This window comes from Perissodus microlepis, chromosome 18, assembly GCF_051167445.1.
Source record: "Perissodus microlepis isolate ML-2025 ecotype Zambia chromosome 18, ASM5116744v1, whole genome shotgun sequence".
NCBI lineage: Eukaryota > Metazoa > Chordata > Actinopteri > Cichliformes > Cichlidae > Perissodus > Perissodus microlepis.
Window position 1 is genome coordinate 34636104 of NC_140478.1, and position 23716 is coordinate 34659819.

General features: G+C 40.0%; 2 protein-coding genes across 2 annotated transcripts; both read left to right on the forward strand.

The window, feature by feature from the left end:
- Positions 1–10228: 10228 nt before the first annotated feature.
- Positions 10229–12111, forward strand: LOC146368758 (tripartite motif-containing protein 16-like). The gene has a single exon (XM_084913403.1). It carries the CDS (start codon positions 10450–10452, stop codon positions 12109–12111), a length of 1662 nt encoding a protein of 553 aa, XP_084769529.1. The 5' UTR covers positions 10229–10449.
- Positions 12112–17219: 5108 nt separating this feature from the next.
- Positions 17220–22623, forward strand: LOC146368759 (serine/threonine-protein kinase pim-2-like). The gene is made up of 10 exons (XM_084911685.1): positions 17220–17306; positions 18461–19956; positions 20345–20581; positions 20707–20832; positions 20956–21050; positions 21189–21236; positions 21321–21539; positions 21629–21809; positions 21896–22066; positions 22156–22623. Exons 2-10 carry the CDS (start codon positions 19896–19898, stop codon positions 22245–22247), a joined length of 1230 nt encoding a protein of 409 aa, XP_084767811.1. The 5' UTR covers positions 17220–17306; positions 18461–19895; the 3' UTR covers positions 22248–22623.
- The last annotated feature ends 1093 nt before the right edge of the window (positions 22624–23716 follow it).

A 23716-nucleotide genomic window follows, 5' to 3' on the forward strand; every position in this document is an offset into this window, starting at 1 on the left:
AGACAAGGGCAGGACATGTTGACCCACAAAGACGGTACTAACTTTAACATTCATGTGTATGGCAAGTTGTACTATTTGCAGACTGAAGTTGAGGGTAATGATAAGTGTAACACCTGTCATGACATACAGGCATGGCATGAGATATTAGGTCATTGCAACTATGAAGATGTAGTAAGATTGCAAGGTGTGGTTAACGGTATGCAGATTAAGGGGAGAACCGATAGACCTGACCAGGAATGTGAAGTGTGTATCCAGGGAAAGTTTGCACAAACCCGAAACAGAGATCCTGATACAAGAGCAAAGGCTCCTTTACAAATGGTACACACAGATTTAGCAGGTCCGATAGCCACTGAATCTATTGATGGGTACAAATATGTGCAGTCATTCACTGATGATTATTCAAACTCAGTGTTTCTATATTTCCTGAAGACGAAAACTGATACAGTGCAGGCAACAGAGAAATTTCTAGCGGATGTTGCACCATATGGCAATGTAAAATGCATTAGATCAGACAATGGGACAGAGTTCACATGCAGAGATTTCCAAACCCTGTTAAGAAAAAATGGCATTAAGCATGAGACATCAGCCCCGTACTCACCCCATCAGAACGGTACAGCCGAGAGGGGGTGGCGTACTCTTTTCGAGATGGGCAAGTGCATGCTAATTGAGAGTCAGCTACCGAAATGCCTATGGAACTATGCCATTCAAACTGCTGCTGTAACACGGAACAGATGCTTTAATAAGCGAACAGGGAAAACACCCTACCAAATGCCTACAGGTAAAAAGCCAGACTTGTCAAAGATGCAGAAATTTGGGTCTGTGTGCTATGCATACAAACAGGACAAGGGGAAACTTGATTCAAAATGTGTCCAAGGTTTCTTTGTAGGTTATGATAAGAACAGTCCCGCCTACTTAGTTTACCACCCCGAAACTGAGAAAGTTCAGAAACATAGACTTGTTAAGTTTGTGAGCAAAGTAAATGTAGAAAGACAAACACAGACAGATGAGGGAGAACTAAATGATGACTGTAGCAGAGTAAGACAGCCTACGGCTAACAGACCTTCAGAGAAAGGTGACAAGGACAATGAGGAGGTTCCAGAACCTATTGTGACAGACAAAAGTCCACAAAGTGGTATACCTGATGAGCGTGAACGAAAAGGGACAAGTGTGACAAGTGATGGATTTGTCAACAAAAGGTATCCTATTAGGGAGAGAAGAAAACCAGGACATTTAAATGACTTTGTAGCTGCCAACAGTGGCAGCGATGAGATCCACACTACCATAGACTACTGCTACAGGGCAGTGTGTGGTGTCCCAAACACATTTAAGGAAGCCATAGAATCAGCTAACTCAAAGAACTGGATCAAAGCCATGGATGAAGAAATTCACTCGTTACGGGAAAATGACACTTTCACCCTAACCACTTTGCCAAAGGGAAAGAAAACAGTGGGGGGGGAAGTGGGTTTATTCCGTTAAGAGTGACATTGAGGGAAACGACAGATACAAGGCAAGGTTCGTAGCCAAGGGTTACAGCCAACAGTTGGGGATAGATTATGGAGAGACATTCTCACCAACAGCCAATTTAACCAGCATAAGAGTTTTGTTACAGAAAGCAGCACAGGAGAACCTGTTACTCCATCAAATGGATGTGAAGACAGCGTATTTACACGCTCCCATTGATTATGAAATCTACATTGATCAGCCAGAAGGTTATGAAGAGGGAGAAGGGCTAGTCTGTAGATTACAAAAATCCTTGTATGGGTTAAAGCAATCTGGTCGTAACTGGAATAGGATCTTGCATGAATACCTAACAGCGAACAGTTTCAGGCAAAACCCAGCAGACCACTGTGTTTATACCAAAGAGACAAAAAATGGCATGGTGATTATGATCATCTGGGTGGACGACCTGATAATTGCTGCTGGCAATGAAAAGGTAATGAAGGATGTGAAAGAAATGCTTTCAGTCAAATTTAAGATGAAAGACTTGGGCAGACTTAAGCATTTTCTGGGTATTGATTTCACTCAGTCTGATGGATGTGTAACAATGTCACAAGAAACATATGTCAACAAGATACTGATGAGGTTTAACATGCAGAACTGTAAACCCAGAGAAACTCCCTGTGATCAGAAGTTGTGTTACACAGAAGGTGCTACTAAGATAAGAGATGTGAGGATGTATAGAGAGGCTGTAGGCAGTCTTATATACCTCGCATCAGGTACCCGTCCTGACCTGAGTTTTGTGGTAAGCAAGTTATCGCAACATTTCCATGAGCCTACGGAAGAACAGTGGGGAACTGTGAAACATGTGTTGAGATATCTCAAAGGGTCCAAAGATAAGAAGTTGAAAATTTGGGTCTAGTGGCCTACAGTGATGCTGACTGGGCAGGTGACACTGCCGACAGACGCAGCACTACTGGTTACTGTGTACATCTATGTAACAACAGTTCTTTAGTTTCATGGAAGACCAAGAAACAGCCCACTGTGGCGCTCTCTACCTGTGAAGCAGAGTATATGGCTCTGGCTTCCACAATGCAAGAGTGTATATATTTAGAACAGCTTTTGAAAGGTATAGATGACTACAGATACACTCAAACAATAGTGTACGAGGACAACCAGGGAACAATTGCCCTGGCTAAAAACCCTGTGAGCCGACAGAGGTGCAAACATGTGGACATTAAATATCATTTTGTAAGGTCCATTGTAAATGAAGGGAAAATGTGTCTGTTATATTGCACCACTGAAGAAATGGTTGCAGATGTTATGACCAAACCTGTTTCTAAGCTAAAACTTGCTAAGTTTGCTGACATTATGTTTGGTGCTTAAAAAGAAGAAGGAAAAAAAAAAAGAGAGAAAAAGAAAAAAGGAAGTGTGGTAGAGATTGTACAACTGTTTATCGTTTATTGTACAACTTTTCTTGGATTCCAGCAACCTGAGTACAAGAGGGGGTGTTGAGATATTCATTGTGTGTACTCATGTTGTACAGTGTTTTGGTTGTCACCACGGGGAGGCGCTGTTTCATTGTGGGAGCGCGGATGCTGCGTCATCACGCCCCTGGGAAGAAGAAAGGTGTACCACAACGAAAATGGCACCCGTGAGGAAAGTTTTGCCATGTGTAATAAAGTTCCCAAAATATTAAGAACATTTTGGCCTCCGTCGTCATTTTTCCTTCGAGTTGATCGCTGTCGATGCTGCAATACTCAGCATTGCCGATGCCCGTGAATCTGCCCCCCACCACGATGCCGCCCCGGGCAACCGCCCGTGTCGCCCGTATCAAAAACCGCTACTATATAGCAGTGGAACAGAAGCTGTTGTGGTCTTCTTGTCCTGAGACATGAATGTTTGTAAACAACTTTATTTTTTTGAATGTGTTCATATTTCGACAGTGCACATCTGTATGCTGAAACTGTAATGAGGAACCTGAGGTGATGGACAACAGAAGTAAATATATATAAATATGAAAACATATTGAAGTAATGTCTTTACCCTGTGCAGCGTGTGGACGCTGTGCACACAATCACCTTATTCACTGTAGTAAACGTGCACCGCTACCTCACGTGACTGACTCTGTCTCCATGGTTACATGTATATTATTAGCTGTGTAAACAGCTTCCAAAGATACCGCCATAGCTCTCTGCAGCCGTAACACCTTCACACTTTGCAAATCATTTCACGTTTTTGATAGTTATGAAGACAGAATGTGTTTTTAAGCTCATGCTAGGTGGTTGCTATGGTGGTTGCTGTGGACTAGGGTGGACCGCGCGTCCGATTCCTGTTATTAGCTGTCCGCTGTAGGAAGGCTGCGTTCCATTTAGAAGTAGCGACAGTCTGTCGTAACTCGAACTCAAACCCCGTTTTGTTCTTTAAGAAAATGCATTTATTTTAAAGCCGTTCATAACACGCACTCACATAAAACACTTTGCCTCACCATGACAGTGCAACTTTACTAAAAAATTTCGGCTCTTTTGGCTCCTAACCGGCTCTTCAGGTTGTTTTGTTGCTTTAATTAATTTATTATCAACAAAAATATGAAATTATGCACAAAAGGAATTAATAATGTAAAAAAAAAAAATTCTGTTTTTTTTTTTATATATGTTTATATATAAATATATACGGTGGCCCCTATAGACAAATCACGTACAAAGCTCAGCATTGCCCCTAGCATCCTGGAGCACTTCCGTTGTGTTTTGTACATGTTTTTGTCTCTCGGGGCCACCGTAAATATACTTTTGTTTATTCACTCCACATAAAATGTAATAAATAAATCATATAATACAAAAACCAACGATTTACATTTCAACTTTTAACTATTTAAATTTTCAGCTTTTTCTTTTAAACAAATTTAAAGTGAAACAACACAAAACACTGCAAACCACAACACAATTAAATATAAATTAAAATATGAAAACAAAAAGAACATGCATATTCTCTGTCATACGGGCCTGCATGAATAAACTTTTTGAATCCTTTATCATCCGCAAATGAAAATAGTTGTGGATGATTACTATACCTTTCTAATCTGACGTTGTTGACCCTGGCTCGCTATGTTATATATGAGAGAAAGACAATATCTTCTTGGAATAACCCCCCACCCCAGGGGGGAAAACCTATACAAGGTGTAGGTCTATTAGGTGTTGATACTGGAGTGCAAAATTGCTGATGGACAAAAATGGACAAGAAAAGGTCAAAGCCATCGGGTCCTCGGTTTAGAAAAAAACAGAAAAGGAGAAACAAGCAAAAGATACAGGTAAGCAGATGCGTCTTTAGATAACGGCAGGTATTATGTATCCTGAAACAAGACAACATTCATTAGTAGGAATTGGGAAAATTTCCAAAAGATTAAAAGATTATTGAATCTTTTGGACTGTTCAGCATAATATTTATTCGATTTTACAGTCCTGTGGTCTCAGCCTCAGATACTTATCAAATCAAACAAAGCTCATAAAAAAACAAACAGATGGACGCTGAATGAATTATTAGATTAATTGGAAGAGGTGTTTTATTGATTTGTCTGCTACTCTCAGTGTATGATGAATTATAATGGCTGTTTGTCATTTACTCTCTTTCTCTCACTATATCAAATATTTATCTGGTTAAATTCAGTATGGTCCCGATAGCAGTTTCCACAATAACATATGTTAATGTACAATCCTTAATTTGGTGTGTGTGTGTGTGTGTGAGAGAGAGAGAGAGAGAGCGAGTCAGTGTGTGAGAGTGGGCGGGTATTAACATCTTCGCTGGGACCAAAACTTGGTAGTTTACTATACTCGTGGGGACAAACAGGCCTCACAGGGACCAAGATCCCAGTCCCCACGTGTTTGAAGGCATTTTTGAGACTCAAAATTTGGTTTTAGTGTCAGGGTTACAATTAGGTTATGGTTAGGTTTAGGGTAAGGGTCAGGGTTAGGCATTCATTTTTGATGGTTAGGGTAAGCAGCTAGCTTGTGTGTGTGCCTTTCCTGCCTTTACTCCATGTGCACCTAGAAGCAGTTGAGTCTTCCAGCCAAGTGGTTCACAAAACGTTCATTTCTCAAGGCTTCACACAGCGTGTGTGTGTGTGTGTGTGTGTGTGTGTGAGGGTATAATGAAGGTCGCCTTCATTACTTAACCATATAAACACACATGGGTGATTTTAATATTGATATTTAACTCAAACAAAAGTTTGTTATGTTTTATTGAATGTTTGTTTATAATCCTCAGATTTACCCGTTCTTATATTTTGCTTGTTCTTATGTTATTATATTGTATTTTTCTTGCAGACAAGAATTTTGGATACGATTGTCTTACCTGTGATTTCTCTTGATTGTGTGTGAAATGTGCGTGTAGCTTCGTTCAGTATGTAACCCCAGATAGTGGTTTGGCTTCAGGGTAAATTAGCAGCAGTCTATAAAGGGCTGCCAGTTAACATCAGACGGCCTCTGATGTCCAAATGAAGCTTTCTGAAGCTTGGATTGAAAAACGGTTCATTACTCGAAGCTTTTCAACACAGTCCTGTTTGGTGACATCTGGTGGACAAAACTATGAAGCGCAGTTGAATCTACAGCTTATAATGAACTGCTTCATTATGATTGCCCACTCTGCAGAGATGAACTGACAGCTTCTCTTTAATGTCACGTGACAGTTGTGTCTGATATCGGGCTGATATGGTGCTTTGAACATGTATTTGTTTTACGTGAAAAAAATTCTGTTACGTCGATTTTAATAATAAATAATTTAGATGAATAAAACGTTCTTGTGTAAACATGTGCCATGGTGTGTTCTCCTGTTGCTTGTGACTTCTTGTAGTTTGTTAGTAATAAAAAATACATTATATATATCAATGTAAAGCACAATATTATAATAGGTTGTGAGTATGCTTGTGCTGTGAGGTCACTGCCTCCACCTGATTATGTAATTAACCAGCAGACTGGTACATTTATATATAATATACTATAAGTTATATCATTATAATTATGTGTATATCATATTTCTTATGTACATTTTAGACCTGGGAGCAGAAATGCTGATGAACTGGTTTTTATTCAGGAACAGGCAGAGCGTCCTCTCTTCCTGGCTCCATGTCTATAATTATGTCACACACTGATTCGCTCTCACAAAATCACCAAAACACAGCACAAATCCCACCAATGATTCAATTCCTTATAAATCATTGAATCAGGTACTGAAGCAGTGACGTGCTGAATGAAGCTTCAGACGTCATTGATCACGTGACTCTGTTCAGTCAAACCAAGCCTCAGCACAGCGTTTCTGAAGCAGTGTGTTGATTTTTTGACACATGTGCCGGAGCTTCAGCTTCAAACGGGCCGTCACCATCAGAGTTGCTGGAACCATGTCCCACTACTGGCTACTCTGTTTTATTCTGTGTTAAGTTTCTGAATGTGAATTTTCTGTGTTAAGAATAACAAAGAAAATGTAATGAAGTGATTTTAAAGTTTAAACTTTGTGTTAAATCTTGTAAATCAGAGAGAGAGAGAGAGAGAGAGAGATGAGGTGTGGGTGGACATCAGATGATCAAATGTCAACAACCTGATTGGCCCAAGTGTGAAGATGTGACGTCCACTGAGGGAAGGGGGGAGAAAGGGTGAGCAGGTATAAAAGTGAGGTGAAGAAGAGATTCGGGGTTCTTCCCTTTTGTCCTCTGTGAGATGAGCAGTTCAGAAGTTTGGATCTAAGAGGTTCACAGTTCAAATTCCAGCAGAGACGCTAAAAGGAGAACCACAGTCCAACCTGTGAATGTTTTTAACCCTTTGTGAAACAACAAAGGCATAAATATGATCATATAAATATTATCTACTGGGTCAGACTCATAGGATCAGGGATTAGAACTCCTTTTATCAGAGAGATGAAATCTACTTCCTGTACAGGGCTTTTTTGTGGGCCTACCGATCGACAGAAAAAGGTCAGAGGGCAGCATCCACTCTGGTTTTACACAGTTTTGCAGGTTTAGCTCTTCTGAAGTTCAGCACCTGCTTTTTCAGCCAATCAGAAGCCAGTATTGTAGAGAGTTCATATTTCTTTTCATGCAATTGAATAATTTTGAATGTTTAGGTGAATATTTATATTTAGAGTATTTTCTCGATCAGTGTCTTCAGTCCTGACCCTGAGTGCGTACATTTAAAAATAAAGTGATATAACTTCTTTTACATTACTGTGAACTTCTTGTACAGTTTGACAGCTGATTGTTGTCGTGTTTGTCGTCATATGAAGATCGTTTCCTAAAGAGGACTGAACAGTCATTCAGCCTCTGGCTCCATCCATGAATCTGATGTTTGCTGTATAATCTGTGCTGTTAATAGTGTAATGGAACATATAATTTGTACATATAATTTCATATGTAATTATGATGATCTTTAGAGAGACTTACAGGGCTCTCAGCGAAGGCGGTCGCACTTTTCTCCTCTCCTCTCCTTATCTTCCCTACTTAGCTTCTTATGTCCTTGTCTTGTCTTGTGTTTTTACTTACTTCTCCCTGGAAGACTCTCTCACAGTCTGTTCTCTAAAACCTAAAAGAGGAATTATGGATTTGATCAACTGGTCTCTGAATGCAATTGACACCCCTTCTCAACGAGAAGTCTGGGCTCGGCTGAGCCTGACTGCTGAAGATATCTACCTATTCGGAACCATGATAACAGGGTTCTTGCTGATCGGAGCTGGCTTGGCCCTGGCTTATCGAAGAATTAAGGAAGCGGAACCGGCTGTTCAAACCCCCACAAGGCTGCCCGCTGGGATTGAAATGATGGGACGAGGCGTGAGTTTCTCAAAATGGGCTCATTGAGTGCAGCACGGAGAAGATCTTGGAGAACGCACGGCTGCCGTGAATACTCAGAACAAGACCTCTGAGTGGAAAACTGGATTACATCTGGAGTGGCTAGCTCGACTAACACCTTTGAGCGCAAATTGATCACATCTTGGGGAAGTGCACTGCGGTCATGAGTTCTCAGAACCTGCTCTTTGAGCAAAAAGAATGACAACATCACGAAACGTAAGTTTGGATAACATCATGGAGAAGCTCGCGGCTCTCCAACGGGAGATTGAGAGACCAGTGTTGGACTGTTAGAACAGCTTTGAAATTCATATGAGTTGTTCGCACTAAAGTAAAAACCATCATCACTTCATGCGGAGACCCCTTCGGCGCCAGCTGCAGTCTCAAGGCTGGAGCTGAACAAAACACCCTGATAACGACTGTTTAGACTGTTCCCCCCATTCCATGCAAGGCCACCTGGGTTGGCTGGAAGACTGTTTACTTAGCCTAGCAGGGCGAAGGACACTGTCTCCGCTGAACTCTGGACACACACACACACACACACACACACACACACACACACACACACTGATATGCACACACTGATCCCCCCTCCCTTTCCAAACGCCTTCGATGCTTGTGCCCTACTGGGGAAGATGGCAGTCGACTGGACCAGCGCAGACATGCTGCAGGACCGGATGCGCTGTCTACACCGGCTCTCATTCACCCTTTACCCGCCCCTGTTGCTTGTCTTGTGTTTCTATGGTGTATTGATAGTCATGTGCTTTTTGTGCTGAGGTGTTTTTTCTGTTATCAAACTGTTCTCCCACTAGGAGCTCAGTCTGAGTGGAGGTTTTTTTCTCCTCCTCTTACCTCATGTTATGTATTTTTGTTGTTTTTTTCCTATCAGCCTACCTTTCTGACATGTCTCCCCAATGTGATGTTTGTGTAAAGTTGGTCAGAAGGTTTCTTTGTAAGTGTGCATGCGCCATTAGCGTGCTGCCTGCTGTAACCCTAATTTCCTTCGGGATTAATGAAGTATTCTGATTCTGATTTACCCATTAAGATTTTAAATGAACGATAAACAAAGGCCAAGAAAACTGAGTTAAACTCCTGAGTCTACTATATATTTGCACCATGAATAAATGAATTGTTTGCACCAGTAATAAATAATCAAATATATCAAATTATCATCAATATTTAAATAAAAGCAAGCATCGCACCAAACAAAACAACAATTCAACAGACAGTTCTATAAAACTGTGGATGATTCAAAGTGCTGCTATAACTGCACAACAAAACTGCAGTGAGAAAAGCTTTGGATGTTCAGTTTAGTTATAATGACAGTTAAACAACTAAAATACTCGGTTAAGTAGGTGAGAAAAAGTTACATTTACTGGATCAGTTTAAGACCAAAATACATTTGAATGAATTACTGACATGGACACTTTGTGAAAAATTACTAAACAGTTCAGGCAAAATTTTACTAAAACCTTGAATTAAACTTGAAAGTTTTCATTTGAACTCCACTGTGACTGTGTACACAGGAAAAACTACAAAATAATGTTTGTTTGTTTGTTTTTTAAACATTGTGGACCGATCTGCATTTGTTGTTGCTAAATTTAAATATTTGTTACTATTTAATGATCATAATCTCATTTGAACATAGGTTTGATTTAGTGGAGTCAGTTGTTCCCATGCATCATTCTGTAAGTGTGAGAATGAACTAAGATTAGAAAATGTCAAAATATAAAGTTTGATTTATTTTTATTCATCACAGCATCCTAAACTTTGCTGAACTTTTTGAAATATAGAATGAACTCGCTGAGTGTTGACTGTCATAACTCAAGAAAAGTTTAACTGGGCTGACCCAGTTGAAACTAATTTTAACAGTTTAAACCAGTTAAACCAGTTTACCTGGGTCAGACTTGTTACTGCATGTTGTAATCACACATACCACACCCTGAATCATGTGATTGGCTCTTGGTCGCTCTGTAAGAATATTTCTTTAGTGCCTCCCTTCACAGATGTGTCTGTATCAGGATGGGTCTAAACAACATGGTGTAAATGCAGTTGCTGGTGAGCCTCATTTCCTGTAGGAGGTGAACAAGAGCAGAGATCTGTTTCCCTTCAGAGCACAGAGGTTGTTTCTGTTCAGAGGAAGTGAAACTGTCTGACAGTCACTGAGAGACGGTGAAACGGCACAGCACATGAATCAAATGGATCAAACAAAATTCTGCTGTTCAGTCTGTTTGGATCTACTGAAGGATCCGGTGACTATTCCCTGTGGACACAGCTACTGCATGAACTGTATTAAAAGCTTCTGGGATGAAGAGGAAGAGAAGAAAATCTACAGCTGCCCTCAGTGCAGACAGACTTTCACAGCGAGGCCTGTCCTGGTGAAAAACACCATGTTAGCAGATTTAGTGGAGGAGCTGAAGAAGACTGGACTCCAAGCTGCTCCTGCTGATCACTGCTATGCTGGACCTGAAGATGTGGCCTGTGATTTCTGCACTGGCATGAAGCTAAAAGCTGTGAAATCCTGTCTGGTGTGTTTGGTCTCTTACTGTGAGAAACACCTTCAGCCTCATTATGATGTGGTTCAATTAAAGAGACACAAGCTGGTGGAGCCCTCCAAGAAGCTCCAGGAGAACATCTGCTCTCGTCATGATGAGGTGATGAAGATGTTCTGCCGTACTGATCAGCAGAGTATCTGTTATCTCTGCTCTGTGGATGAACATAAAGGCCACGACACAGTCTCAGCTGCAGCAGAAAGGACTGAGAGGCAGAGAGAGCTGGAGGTGAGTCGACAAAACATCCAGCAGCGAATCCAGGACAGAGAGAAAGATGTGAAGCTGCTTCAACAGGAGGTGGAGGCCATCAATCAGTCTGCTGATCAAACAGTGGAGCACAGTGAGAAGATCTTCACTGAGCTGATCCATCTCATCCAGAAAAGAAGCTCTGATGTGAAGCAGCAGATCAGATCCCAGCAGGAAACTGAAGTGAGTCAAGTCAAAGAGCTTCAGGAGAAGCTGGAGCAGGAGATCACTGAGCTGAAGAGGAAAGATGCTGAGCTGAAGCAGCTCTCACACACAGAGGATCACATCCAGTTTCTACACAACTACCCCTCACTGTCAGCACTCAGTGAGTCTACAGACTCATCCAGCATCAATATCCGTCCTCTGAGCTACTTTGAGGATGTGACAGCAGCTGTGTCAGAGGTCAGAGATAAACTACAGGACATTCTGAGAGAGGAATGGACAAACATCTCACTGACAGTCACTGAAGTGGATGTTTTACTGTCACAACCAGAGCCAAAGACCAGAGAAGGATTCTTAAAATATTCATGTGAAATCACACTGGATCCAAACACAGCAAACAAAGAGCTGTTATTAGCAGAGGGGAACAGAAAAGCAACATTCAATTTTTTTGGAAAGTCTTATTCTGATCATCCAGACAGATTCACTGACAGGTCTCAGGTCCTGAGTAGAGAGAGTCTGACTGGACGTTGTTACTGGGAGGTGGAGTGGAGAGGGGAAGGAGTTTATGTAGCAGTCGCATACAAGAATATCAGCAGAAAAGGAGGGGGTAAAGAATGTGGATTTGGACGTAATGACAAATCTTGGTCATTAGATTATTACAACAACAGTTATACATTTCGGTACAACAACATCCAAACTCCTGTCTCAGGTCCTCGTTCCTCCAGAGTAGGAGTGTACCTGGATCACAGAGCAGGTATTTTGTCCTTCTACAGCGTCTCTGAAACCATGACTCTCCTCCACAGAGTCCAGACCACATTCACTCAGCCACTCTATGCTGGACTGAGGGTTTATTGTGTTGGAGCCACTGCTGAGTTGATTAAAGTGAAATAGACTGAAGTCTTTCATATTGTGGGTTTAAATCTGTATTTTAGTTTATTTTATTTTCTCTCCATCATTTCTGCACAGAGATCAGCTGTCAGTCAAACATTATGGGTGGTACCTCCACATCTTCTAGTTGTTCTCTTGATGTTTCTGAGTTTTTAAAGGAGATCTTTCCTGTGACTGTTTATGGAGGCTATCACTGCTCATCATCATTTTGATTTACTAAAATATTTCTCCACATGAAAATGTAAACTTCTCTATCCTCTAAATGTTTCTGGAATATTTGTATTGAAAAATGTCGACATTTCTCTTTATGAGTATGGCAGACCATGTGTGTGTGTTTGTGTTTGTTTTTGTCAAAATCATCAAACAAATGAGGAAAAACTGTGATTTTAATGAATGAATTCATATATTGTGTTGATGTTTTATTGTGTGAATAAACTGGAAGGTTTGACTATAAATCAAACTTTGAACAAAGTCTTTTCTTCTGTCTTCATTCCAGGATCTCACTCAAATCTGATGCAGAAAATATGAAACTAATCTGAGAGAATAACTGAAGCAGTTTTCCTCCTGAAGCATCACAAAGTTCAGAGTTCATGTTTAGAGCAGAAGATTCAGCAGTCGCTCTGTGACCTTTCAACTTTCTTCACTAAAACAGCTTCATTACAGAGAAACAAGTCACATTTTCTTCATGTTCTTAAGTCCTTTCAGATGTTTGTAATGGTCCTTGAATGCAGCATCAGTGTCGCAGAAAAGGTCACTTTCTGTTGTGTTCAAAGATTTCCTTCAGATATGGTCTTTAATCAGTAAAGCCAGTGATACAGCAGTGTCATTAGCTGTGTTATTGGCACCAGGCTGTGTTTATGTATGTATTTAATTCTGTCTGAGGATGTCTTCAGCATGAAATGATCATTTGCTCAGCTGCTGTGTCTCATCTCTTATCAGACATTGGTTGGAACAGAGTTTTGTTGCTGACCATCTGACAAGAGGGTGAAGAAAAGCTTCAGGCTTCATTTGGACACTGCGTTGGACAGAAGTCTCCACAAAAATGACTCAGAAACACAAATATTATTAATGAAAGTCCAAATGTCAAAAAGGGGTCATACATGATCCTGAGAAATGTCCTTGAACATTTGAACATGAGTCAGAGGGTTGTCAGGTTTCTACACTGCATCGTGGCATCAAGCCTGAGATGTCTGTGTAAACAAGTATGGAGGACACAAATGCACAGACGCAGTCGAGCTGTTTACTGCTGATGAGGAAGGAAAATAGTCTGTTGGATATTAAAGCAGCATTTATTAGAGTAAGAACAGATACTTGTGTCCTTCATTTGATCCCCGTCAATTTACAGAAGACTTAAGGACCCTTTGACTTCTAACATACAGCTGCATGTTTACAATTTTATTATTTATTTATTGATTTCTAGCAAAGCGAGACTTTACTGATTAAAGACATATAATCAGACATATTACTGTTACTTTCTGAAAAAGACTCACATAAAGCAGATTTATCACAAGCAAACATCAAGACACATCCTTCATGGCTTAAAGTTGCAGTGGGACTCTTTCGCCATCTGGTGGTTGTAACAGTTATGACAACTGTTCCTGCATATATGTCCCTCCTCAGTGTGAAGAAGACTGGACTCCAAGCTGCTCCTGCTGATCACTGCGTGTTCCTCCTGTGTCTAAAATCTATTTCCATTATGAATCAGGAAACTGTTTGCACCAATCATAAAGCCAATAAAATACGTCACACACTAAGAAATAACAAAAAGGAATTGTGGATTTCAAGGAGATTTTTCCCTCGTTTTTTTGAATCATAAGAATACAAACTAATGCAAGACTGTCATGTTTTCATAAGTTTGTAGAGACACTGTTCTGTTGTATTCTAGGACATCAGTCACCTTTTTAAATGCATGCTCCTCCTCCTCCTCATCATCATCATCATCAGCACCCATGACCTCCTTTTAGTCTTTGTTTTGTTATTTTTCAGAGTTCAGGAGATGTTCTTATGGGATTTCCACAGTGTACAAGTACTGTTTAGACCCTTTACCTAAAAGAAAAGAGTAAAGTACAAAGTAGATTTACTCACTGCAGGAAAATAATGCCTCAATCTGATATATTGTCTTATATGACAAACTGAAAGTGATGCATCAAAGTGTAAGCAGCATTTTCCTGTTACAGCTGGTCTAGATGGAACTGATCTGATCTCCTTTATGTACAGGTAGATATCCAGTGGGTTTGCTAAGGGTCACAGATGAGGGGCTGTGTGAGATGTTTAATGGGAAAGGAAATAAAACCATTGTTCCAGACCTGCAGCTAAGATACTCGAGTATCTTAAAGTATGAAGCTGAGTATTACTTCCATACTTTCCTCCACTGCTGATGACCTTGTTACCTGCTGCTCCCTGTTAATGATCAGCCTCAGTTCTGATAGTAAACTGTTGGCTCTCGTTCTGTCAGGTTGTCGCTCAGTGACGTCTTGTTTTCATTTTCCTTCTTCTTCAAATGTGTCTTCCTTTAACTCTTTGCTTTTGTTTCTTCTTCAAACACCAAATGATACACGTGCTGCACCTCTGATGGTTTGTCAGAGAGCAGAACAATTTACATTACAGAGAATATTTTACAGTTGAACATAAACTTTCACTTTTTTCCTCTAAAGTGTGCTCACTGGTTTTTCCAGCTGCTGTGAGATGTTTCTGCCTGACTGTAAAGATGGAAATAAACACAGATGGAAACACTGAGTCAGAGTGTTGCTGCTGGTTAGTCAGTATATAGGGAGTGCAGAATTATTAGGCAAGTTGTATTTTTGAGGAATAATTTTATTATTGAACAACAACCATGTTCTCAATGAACCCAAAAAACTCATTAATATCAAAGCTGAATGTTTTTGGAAGTAGTTTTTAGTTTGTTTTTAGTTTTAGCTATTTTAGGGGGATATCTGTGTGTGCAGGTGATTATTACTGTGCATAATTATTAGGCAACTTAACAAAAAACAAATATATACCCATTTCAATTATTTATTTTTACCAGTGAAACCAATATAACATCTCCACATTCACAAATATACATTTCTGACATTCAAAAACAAAAACAAATCAGCGACCAACATAGCCACCTTTCTTTGCAAGGACACTCAAAAGCCTGCCATCCATGGATTCTGTCAGTGTTTTGATCTGTTCACCATCAACATTGCGTGCAGCAGCAACCACAGCCTCCCAGACACTGTTCAGAGAGGTGTACTGTTTTCCCTCCTTGTAAATCTCACATTTGATGATGGACCACAGGTTCTCAATGGGGTTCAGATCAGGTGAACAAGGAGGCCATGTCATTAGTTTTTCTTCTTTTATACCCTTTCTTGCCAGCCACGCTGTGGAGTACTTGGACGTGTGTGATGGAGCATTGTCCTGCATGAAAATCATGTTTTTCTTGAAGGATGCAGACTTCTTCCTGTACCACTGCTTGAAGAAGGTGTCTTCCAGAAACTGGCAGTAGGACTGGGAGTCAAGCTCAACTCCCAGTCCCAGTAGGACTGGGAGTTGAGCTGCATTTACTCCTTATGCAGCATAAGGAGTAAATACAGAATATTAACCAAAGTTGTGATTAAAACACCTTTTACAAATGCACAAAAAAACCCAAAAAAGAAATCTTTCTACCTTCTGCAAAGTTCATCGCCCCAGAAAAGACAAGAGCAGCAAATTCTCCGACACTGAAACCTGCAGCAGCGACACACATCTCAATGGCCTGTGTACAGCAGGAAACAAGTCAAAAAAAATAAAAATAAAAATGTAACAGCCTCCCGATTATGACCGATATATCATTTATGTCACTGATACATCCGTAACTGAAATTAACTCAGAACAATTTGTTTATTTTTTTAAATGGTCATTCAGAATCAGAAGATTATTTACGGTGATGTTTTTGGTGGGAGTGAAACAACAATCTACTGATAAAAACAATAAAAAGAAGATGTGATAATAAGAAATAACCACTGTTGGAAGCCTTATTTACTCTGTCGCCTTAATCAGGTGCAGTAATTAAAGTTGAAATGAGAAACTTTGCATTTGAAAGATGCTCTTCTACTGGGCACTCAAAATGCTTTCTTACAACAAGCATCATTCATCCACACCTTCATACATAATGTGCGCACATTTTAAATATAAATTAATATTACTGTAGCAGTATTTTTTTTTTTTTATTAAAAAGATAAAATGGCCACATTTAAGAAGGCAGGACCTGCAGTTATTGTCCTTTTTCCAGACATTTATCTGGCACTTACTTTGGGGTTTTCTTGGTTGAGTCTCTCCACAGCAGCCAGGGAGGTGACAAACACCGCCGGCTGACAGTGAACCGTTTTCTGCAGCTCAAATTCAAATTCAAATTTTATTTGTCACGTACACAGTCACACACAGTACGATATGCAGTGAAATGCTTAGACAACTGCTCGTGACCTAAAGAAAAAAAGAAAAGGCTATGAATAAGATAGGAAATAAATATGAAAATTAAAAAGGGGTAAATTTAACTGGGAAAGAATAAGATAAAATATATAAATTAAAGTTAAAAAAATAAAATAACTGTACAACAAAATACACAATACACAGTATAGAACTATATAAGAATGTATGAAGAAAGCTCGTCCTCGGGGCCCTCCAGACACAGAGACAGCAGGTCGTAACCCAGGATCTTCTGGGCTACGGTGAACATTTCTTTAACGTTGGGGTATTTCAAAAGTCCTCTGCCCATGCCCACAAACTGGCTGCCCTGACCGGGGAAGAGGAGCACGGAGCAGCCGCTGGGGTCTTTTTTGGGTCTCCGCTGAGGCTCGCTGTTCGGGGGAGAAGCGGGGGCTTCAGCCGGAGGAGGGTAATCTCCAGCCGTGGAACCGGGCTTGTTGGTGGACAGCGTCCTGCTCAGAGAGACCAGCGACCTGACCTTCCCTCTGGAAGATGCTGCCATCCTGACTGCCACTGATGCCAACATGAGCTGTTCCTCATCCAACGACGTGTCTGCGGATGAAATAAGACGCACAGCCCGCCCGGACAAACTGTAATCACCGAAAGAGTCAACTTTGCTTGAACTCAACTCTGACATCTGCTCGGCATGACACCTCACAGGGAGACGCCATGTTGTTTATACGGAGTTTATTCTCGTCTTCTTCCGGTTGACGTTCAGGCTCTTTCACGCTGCAGCGCCACCTCAGGTCAAAGTATGTCATGCTCTAATGTATCGTGTTTTTCTTTTCTGTGCTTTAATTTGTCTACAAAGTGAAAATAACTATAAGAGCTTTTAAGTATACACAGACATGCGCTTCTTAAATTTAGCTTAATTGGCTCCAGAGGTAGGAAGTAAAAAAGTAAAAAAAAACTTCCTTACTGTACTTAATTTTTACTCCCTACATTTTTAAACAAATATCTGTAGTTTCCTCTCCGTATATTTTCAAAACAAACTCGTTACTTTGGGTTTAACGCATTTGGGGGAAGTTAATATTTCACGTCACTGCAGGCCTTCAAACAATGAGATTTGAGCCTAAACAGTGACACATGAAAGGCAGTCGCGTTTTAATCAGTAGAGATGAAAGAGCAAACCATGTACCGTAGTTTTGATTTATTTATTTTTAGCACAACACCAGAACAACCCCACGTGCCCATAATTTGCGGTACTTCAGAAAAAAAGGAGTGAACATAAAAGGGAGTAAAATGTTGTGGCAGGTAATTTCAAATGCAGCATTTCTATCACCTCAACAAACACTAACTGTGTCACAGTGTGTTGCTAGCTAAAGCTCCACTTGCTGTATTTCACAGGAAGAGAAAGAGTGAGAGCTAACTTCACTCAGAGATATAGAAAGAAAGAGAAAGAAACCAGGCTGTATTTAAAGGTAAGGACTGCTTAGTGATATTTGATAAAATGTAATTGTATTTTAACAGGGACATAAAGTGCTTGTCTTACTCCCTTCTTCTAGCTCGAAATTACTTGCCAAGTGGTAAGGACCGTTCATGGTCACACGGTGAGAACATTGGTGTTGACTATGAAGAGATATGGTCAGACAGGGGAGGGGCCAGTCAGATTTATCAACTCAACCTCCTTAAAGCATGGAGAGAGGCTGAAACCAATCTCTGGTGAGCCCGGTTAAGGAAAGAGATGAGTTGGTGCCTGAGATGCCAAATTCCAACATCCTCATTCCCGCCATTGAGATAACACTCTCACACAGGCCCAGAGAGCAGATGTTGCTGCATTGCAGATGTGTTATACCCCCTGCCCAGCCGAATGACTCTCAAAAAGAAAATTTTGCAGAAAATCAATGTGATCGCTTGGATCACTGGAATTATCATCTCGATATCTCTTGTCCTTCTTTCATTTCAGACGTCTTGAAAACAAGTTTTAACAAAGTCCTGGAGAAGTGCCCAATGCTGGAGGACCTCCTGCTTTACCCCTGGCTCAGATAAACTCCTCTCTGACACAAACACACACGCATACTGAATTCACATCTTGCCATACAAATGTGATACAGTAACCAACTTTCTTTCTTTCAGAAAAAAAGAAAATTGGGAGATTCAAAATTTTCCTCACAGTAATGTTTGCATCAGTCTATCAGATGAATCCCCTCCAAGTCCAATATTTACATCAGTTACAGTGATAATGCTTGGTGTCTACTTTCAGCCACCGCAGTAGAATGCCAGGAATGAATCTCATTGAAATTGTAGTTGCATTTGCTATTTAATTTAATTGTCATGGATGATACACAGACAACCCAACAGCAAACAGAGGAAAACAATGGGCTTAAATACACAGAGGGATAAATGAGGGAATAAGACACTGGATGAGAGCACAGCTGCGAGAAATCACAAACAACAAGACCATGGGGAAGGAAAACTGAAAACACTAACATAGTCTAAGGAGCTTAGAAAGAAAACGTCTGGACTTCTTTAAGTTGCTTGAAGACGTTCAAGCAAAGTTTAAGTTCTTTTCTTCCAAGAAGGTGAAACATCTTCAAGCAACTTCAAGTCCAAACGCTTTCTTTCCAAACTCCTTAGACTACGATGACCTAGATGACTGAGAACCTTCACAGACATGAAAACACTAACATAGCACACAAGACTATCAAAGTAAAACAGCAAACAAGAGACTTTTACAAAGACACAGAGTTGACACAGAGACATGACTGACTGGGGAGAAATTGGGGAACATGGAAACAAGAGTGACTAGACATGACACGTGGGACACAGGGGCAAGGCAAAGTAACAGAAACCTAAAGCCTAAGAATATAACACAAGAAGAAAACAATAAAGAGAACCAAAAACATACATAAGAATAATCAATGAATATAAATGAACAAACACAAAACACTGGGTCACAGACTCAGTACCATGACAGTTAAATGTACATAATAAATACTTTAAATCAGATGACAATGTAGCTGACACTGTGTTTATTAGTGTGTGGTCAACCACAAATCTTCATACTGTCATCCATACATGAGGTCTTTATACAAACGATGAAAGATAATGAAAGAAACTGTTTAATTGATGTGAAATGATTGAATTATATGAAATATTATGGCTTTGTCTGCCAGTGTTTTTCTGTAAACTACTTTGAACTACTGGCAGTCAGTGAAGTCACTGAAAGGCAAGATTCTATGTTGTGTTGCCGTAGTTTCCAGAGTTTACTTATAAAGCTCACTAACAGAATTCAGTTAGAAAAGTCAAGCATTTGAAGGGCGCACATTTGAAGGAATATTAACTCAATATTAACTCATTACGGTTTACATTTTCGAGTTTAAAAGTTCTCCGAAATTACAATGAAAAAGGAAACAAGAAAAATTACCACTCCAGCCGATAAGAAAGATTCAGGAGATCAAGGTAAGTAAAATAATAGAATAAAATCCTGGTAAAATCCAAATCCTAGAAATGTTGACACTGTGTGAATAATTTTTGGAGCAATTGAATCATATGTTTGATTGAAAATAGCTGTAATACAAGATGTCTAATCAAAGAAAGGTTACCGGTCTTTTGGTAAAATAATGTAATAAGTTTATTCTTGGACTCAACAGTAAAAACAGACCAACAAGTGTCATCAAGATCTAAGACTTAGTAAACCTAGTATCAATTCGCACTGGTCAGTTTTTTTATCCCAAGAATAAACTTGTGATAATTTAAGCAAAAGCAATTTCAAATTCTTTGCCATCAAACTGCTTCCAGTCCTGATGTCGGGGACTCTTTTTCACCACTGTGTTGTTGTCGTTTATAGATTGTAAGAGCAGGACTGCTAAAAGAAAGGCCAGTCCTGAAAAGAAGACCCCAATAAAAAGGAGGAGGGTCGCTGAGCAGGCTGGTCCTTCCACCAGCTCAGATGTGGTCAGAGGAGTGAAGCGCAAGGTTGTGCAAGATGAAGAGGGCACAACAAAGAAAGCAAAGAAGGCTAAACTTCTCGACCATATGAGCGGTGACAAGGAGCAAGCATCCTCCTCGTTGGACTCTGGTAAAGGTAGGCTAATTAGTTGAATAAGGGGGTAGATTAAGTGTGGTTGCTAGGTTTAAGATATTAGTGTTTAGTGTTTGTGTCTATCATCCAGTGAGCTGATGTGCTTTTGGTGTTTTCCACATCTCCAGACTTGAACAACAAACAGGTGTGCGCAAAAAATGGCAAAAGAAAGGCCGCGGGAGACAACAGAGAGTCACCCAAGAAAAAAAAAAGGAATGTGGACCAGGACAAAAAATCAGTGGCAGACCAAAAACGTAAGTAGCAAGCAGCTTGGGTTTTATATTCAGGGGAAGGGCAAAAGGAACATTTAGGCTACAGAGGAGAGTAATTTGTGTCACAGCTGTAATAAAACAAGATTTGTTGTTTTGTCTGTTCAGGTGAATTCCAAGCCAGATATGTGGAGGAGCACCAGCTCGGAGAAGGAGGCTGCGGAGCAGTGTTTGCTGGCTACCGGATAGAAGATCATTTTCCAGTAAGTGTTCAGATGATGGTAGTAAGACAGGCAGTAACGCAGATAATGGATAATATCGTAAACTGAGACGTCTGCTGTGTTTCCACCTTTCATTATGTCATACTGAGGAAATGCTCACCAATGCTCTGTGTCTTCTAGGTTGCCATCAAACACATTCCCAAAAATAAAGTCTACTGCAAAGTGGCGGTAAGCGTCCAACACTTGAATCAGTTTTACATTACTGGATTGAATGCGGCGTTCCTCATCATCCACTTTGTTGTAATATTTCAGGATGAAAGCGGGAAGAAGCTCTCAGTGGAAGTGGCCATTATGGTTAAACTTGCAGGTGAAGCAGAAGGGTCAGTGGGAATATCAGCACCTGTGTCCTTGCTGGAGTGGTTCGACCTTGGCAAAGAGCTGATCCTGGTGCTGGAGAGACCTGTCCCCGCTGTGGACCTGCAAAAATACAAAGAAGAAAATGGAAGAACTTTACCAGAGGACAAGGCCAAGGTAGGTTGACTGGGAGAACCTTAGACTGTACAGCATTCAATCAAGGCAGAAAAGCATTAACTCATTATTGTGTTTTTCATCTTTTCCAGGTCATTCTGAAGCAACTAGTTGATGCTGTAAAGGAACTTGAGGATAAACACATCTTTCATCGGGACATCAAGGGACAAAACATTCTGATTGAGACCGGCTCAGATGTGCCTCGAGTTCGCATCATTGACTTTGGACTGAGCTGCTTTGTTAAACAGCGATCTCTGTATCGCATCTTCTATGGTAACATATTCTGCTCCTGCTTTTCACAGATGTAACAATTTGTGTCTTTTGTTTTAGAAGAAATTGCAATTGTGTCTGTTTGTTAGGCACTCCTCTTCACATCCCTCCCGAGTGGTACATTAGGAGCTGCTACAGGTGTGGACCCACCACGGTGTGGCAAATGGGAGTGGTGTTGTATGAAGCGCTTCATGCACGATACTTTAGTACCGCGAGGTTCCTCACAAAGAAACTGAGCATCAAGAAGCGTCTGTCCACAGGTAAGAAAACTTCACACTTCCAGATTCACTGATGCCTTGGATCACTAGAACTATCATCTTCATCTTTTTGATCTTTTCTTTCTTTCAAGAATGCCGGAATTTCTTGGACGCATGTTTAACTACAGTCCCGGAGAAGCGCCCAACACTGGAGGAGCTCCAGCTTCACCCCTGGCTAAGATAACACACACAAACACACAATTCACACCTTATCATATAAGTATGATACATTGTAGTAACTTCCTTTCTTTTTTCTGTTGGACAGGAATAGATAGAATGGGTCAATCTTAAAAAATAAATAAATAAAAATTTAGCTTTTTTGGAGTTCCTGTAACCCCCCCAGCCATCCCAGGAAAGGGGATCTCTCTTTGAATGGGCTTTCCCGAGGTTTCTTCCCATCGATCTGGCCCCCTGGGGAGTTTTTCCTCGTCTTCATAGAGAGCTTGGGCTGGGTCAGGAGCTCCATCAAAACTGTCTTTATTTGATGACATTAAAGTCATCAAATAAAGATGTGTTTTACTTAAAGTAAAATTTGATCAAAATAAAACTTGTTTAATTCATCTTTGCTGAGGATTCTCCTTCATTACTATTTTGTTTTGTTTTTTTGTTTTGTTTTTTTTTACCCATGGTGCATTTTGACAAATAAGAAAACTGAATCAGGTTAAAGTGTGCACAAAGACAGTCACACTGCAAATGATCTGAAGACTTGCATCTGTTGCTCTAACCCCCAACTAGTTTAGACAGATTTCCTGGTTCTACCAGAGGTTTTTTCCTTCAAGAAGGGAGTTTTTCCTTCCCACTGTTGCTGAGTGTTTGCTCATAGTGGGTTGTAAAAGCATAAAAGTTAATAAGAGTTATCACAGCGGGAACTATATAGCTTAAGTGTACAATTTCTACAGGACGAATTATAACTTCATTATGTATAAAAGCTCCTGTGGATAATTACTCCTATTTGTAACTTTACACAAGAGAAAGTTTGCTGTCACACTATTTATAACAGGTTGGATTTTGTCCTCTGAGTTGAGCCTTTGGTTGCAGTTTATTGAAGAATTTCCTCTAAAGTAGCTGTTGATAAAGATTTAAAGTCCTGTTTATATACAGAAATATGCTTTAGTTCATGTTTTTTTACATGTCTGCCTCAGTGGATCAGTAGAAGAACTGGCACAGGAAACTAGATGATGAAAAAAGGGTACGAATACACATATATATCTATATCTATATAGATACAGATATATATACACACACACACAGGTTGCAATGTAGTATTTTCATTTTTTCTTAGCATTTCTTTAACGTCTTGGTGCAAAAGAATACCTGCATTTGTGTGTAAAGAAATGTTACATATATACTAAAAACAGTTGGAAAAAAGAACTACAAATTTGGAAAGGAATTTATTCATGTTCTTACTCATAGATGGAGTACATGGTTTAAAAAACACTGAGGAAACAGATATGAGGCGGCTGTATCAACATAAAAACATTAATACAGTTAAAAATGAATAAAAAGTTGCACGCTTAAACTTATTTCTCTACAGTTTGTACAATTAATCCATGTAACAATAGGTTCTCTCTTAATATAGTAGTTAATTAAAATATCTTTACATAAAAATACATTTTTAAGTACTCTCCGGTGGAAGTCTGTTGTGGCTTATGT

Excerpts from the sequence above, each read along its gene's own strand:
- LOC146368759 (XM_084911685.1), top strand. The coding sequence starts at position 19,896 with ATGAAAAAGGAAACAAGAAAAATTACCACTCCAGCCGATAAGAAAGAT. Across the intron at positions 20,582-20,706 it reads CTCGTTGGACTCTGGTAAAG|ACTTGAACAACAAACAGGTG; the intron begins GTAGGCTAATTA and ends CCACATCTCCAG. Across the intron at positions 21,540-21,628 it reads TACCAGAGGACAAGGCCAAG|GTCATTCTGAAGCAACTAGT; the intron begins GTAGGTTGACTG and ends CATCTTTTCCAG.
- LOC146368758 (XM_084913403.1), top strand. The coding sequence starts at position 10,450 with ATGAATCAAATGGATCAAACAAAATTCTGCTGTTCAGTCTGTTTGGAT.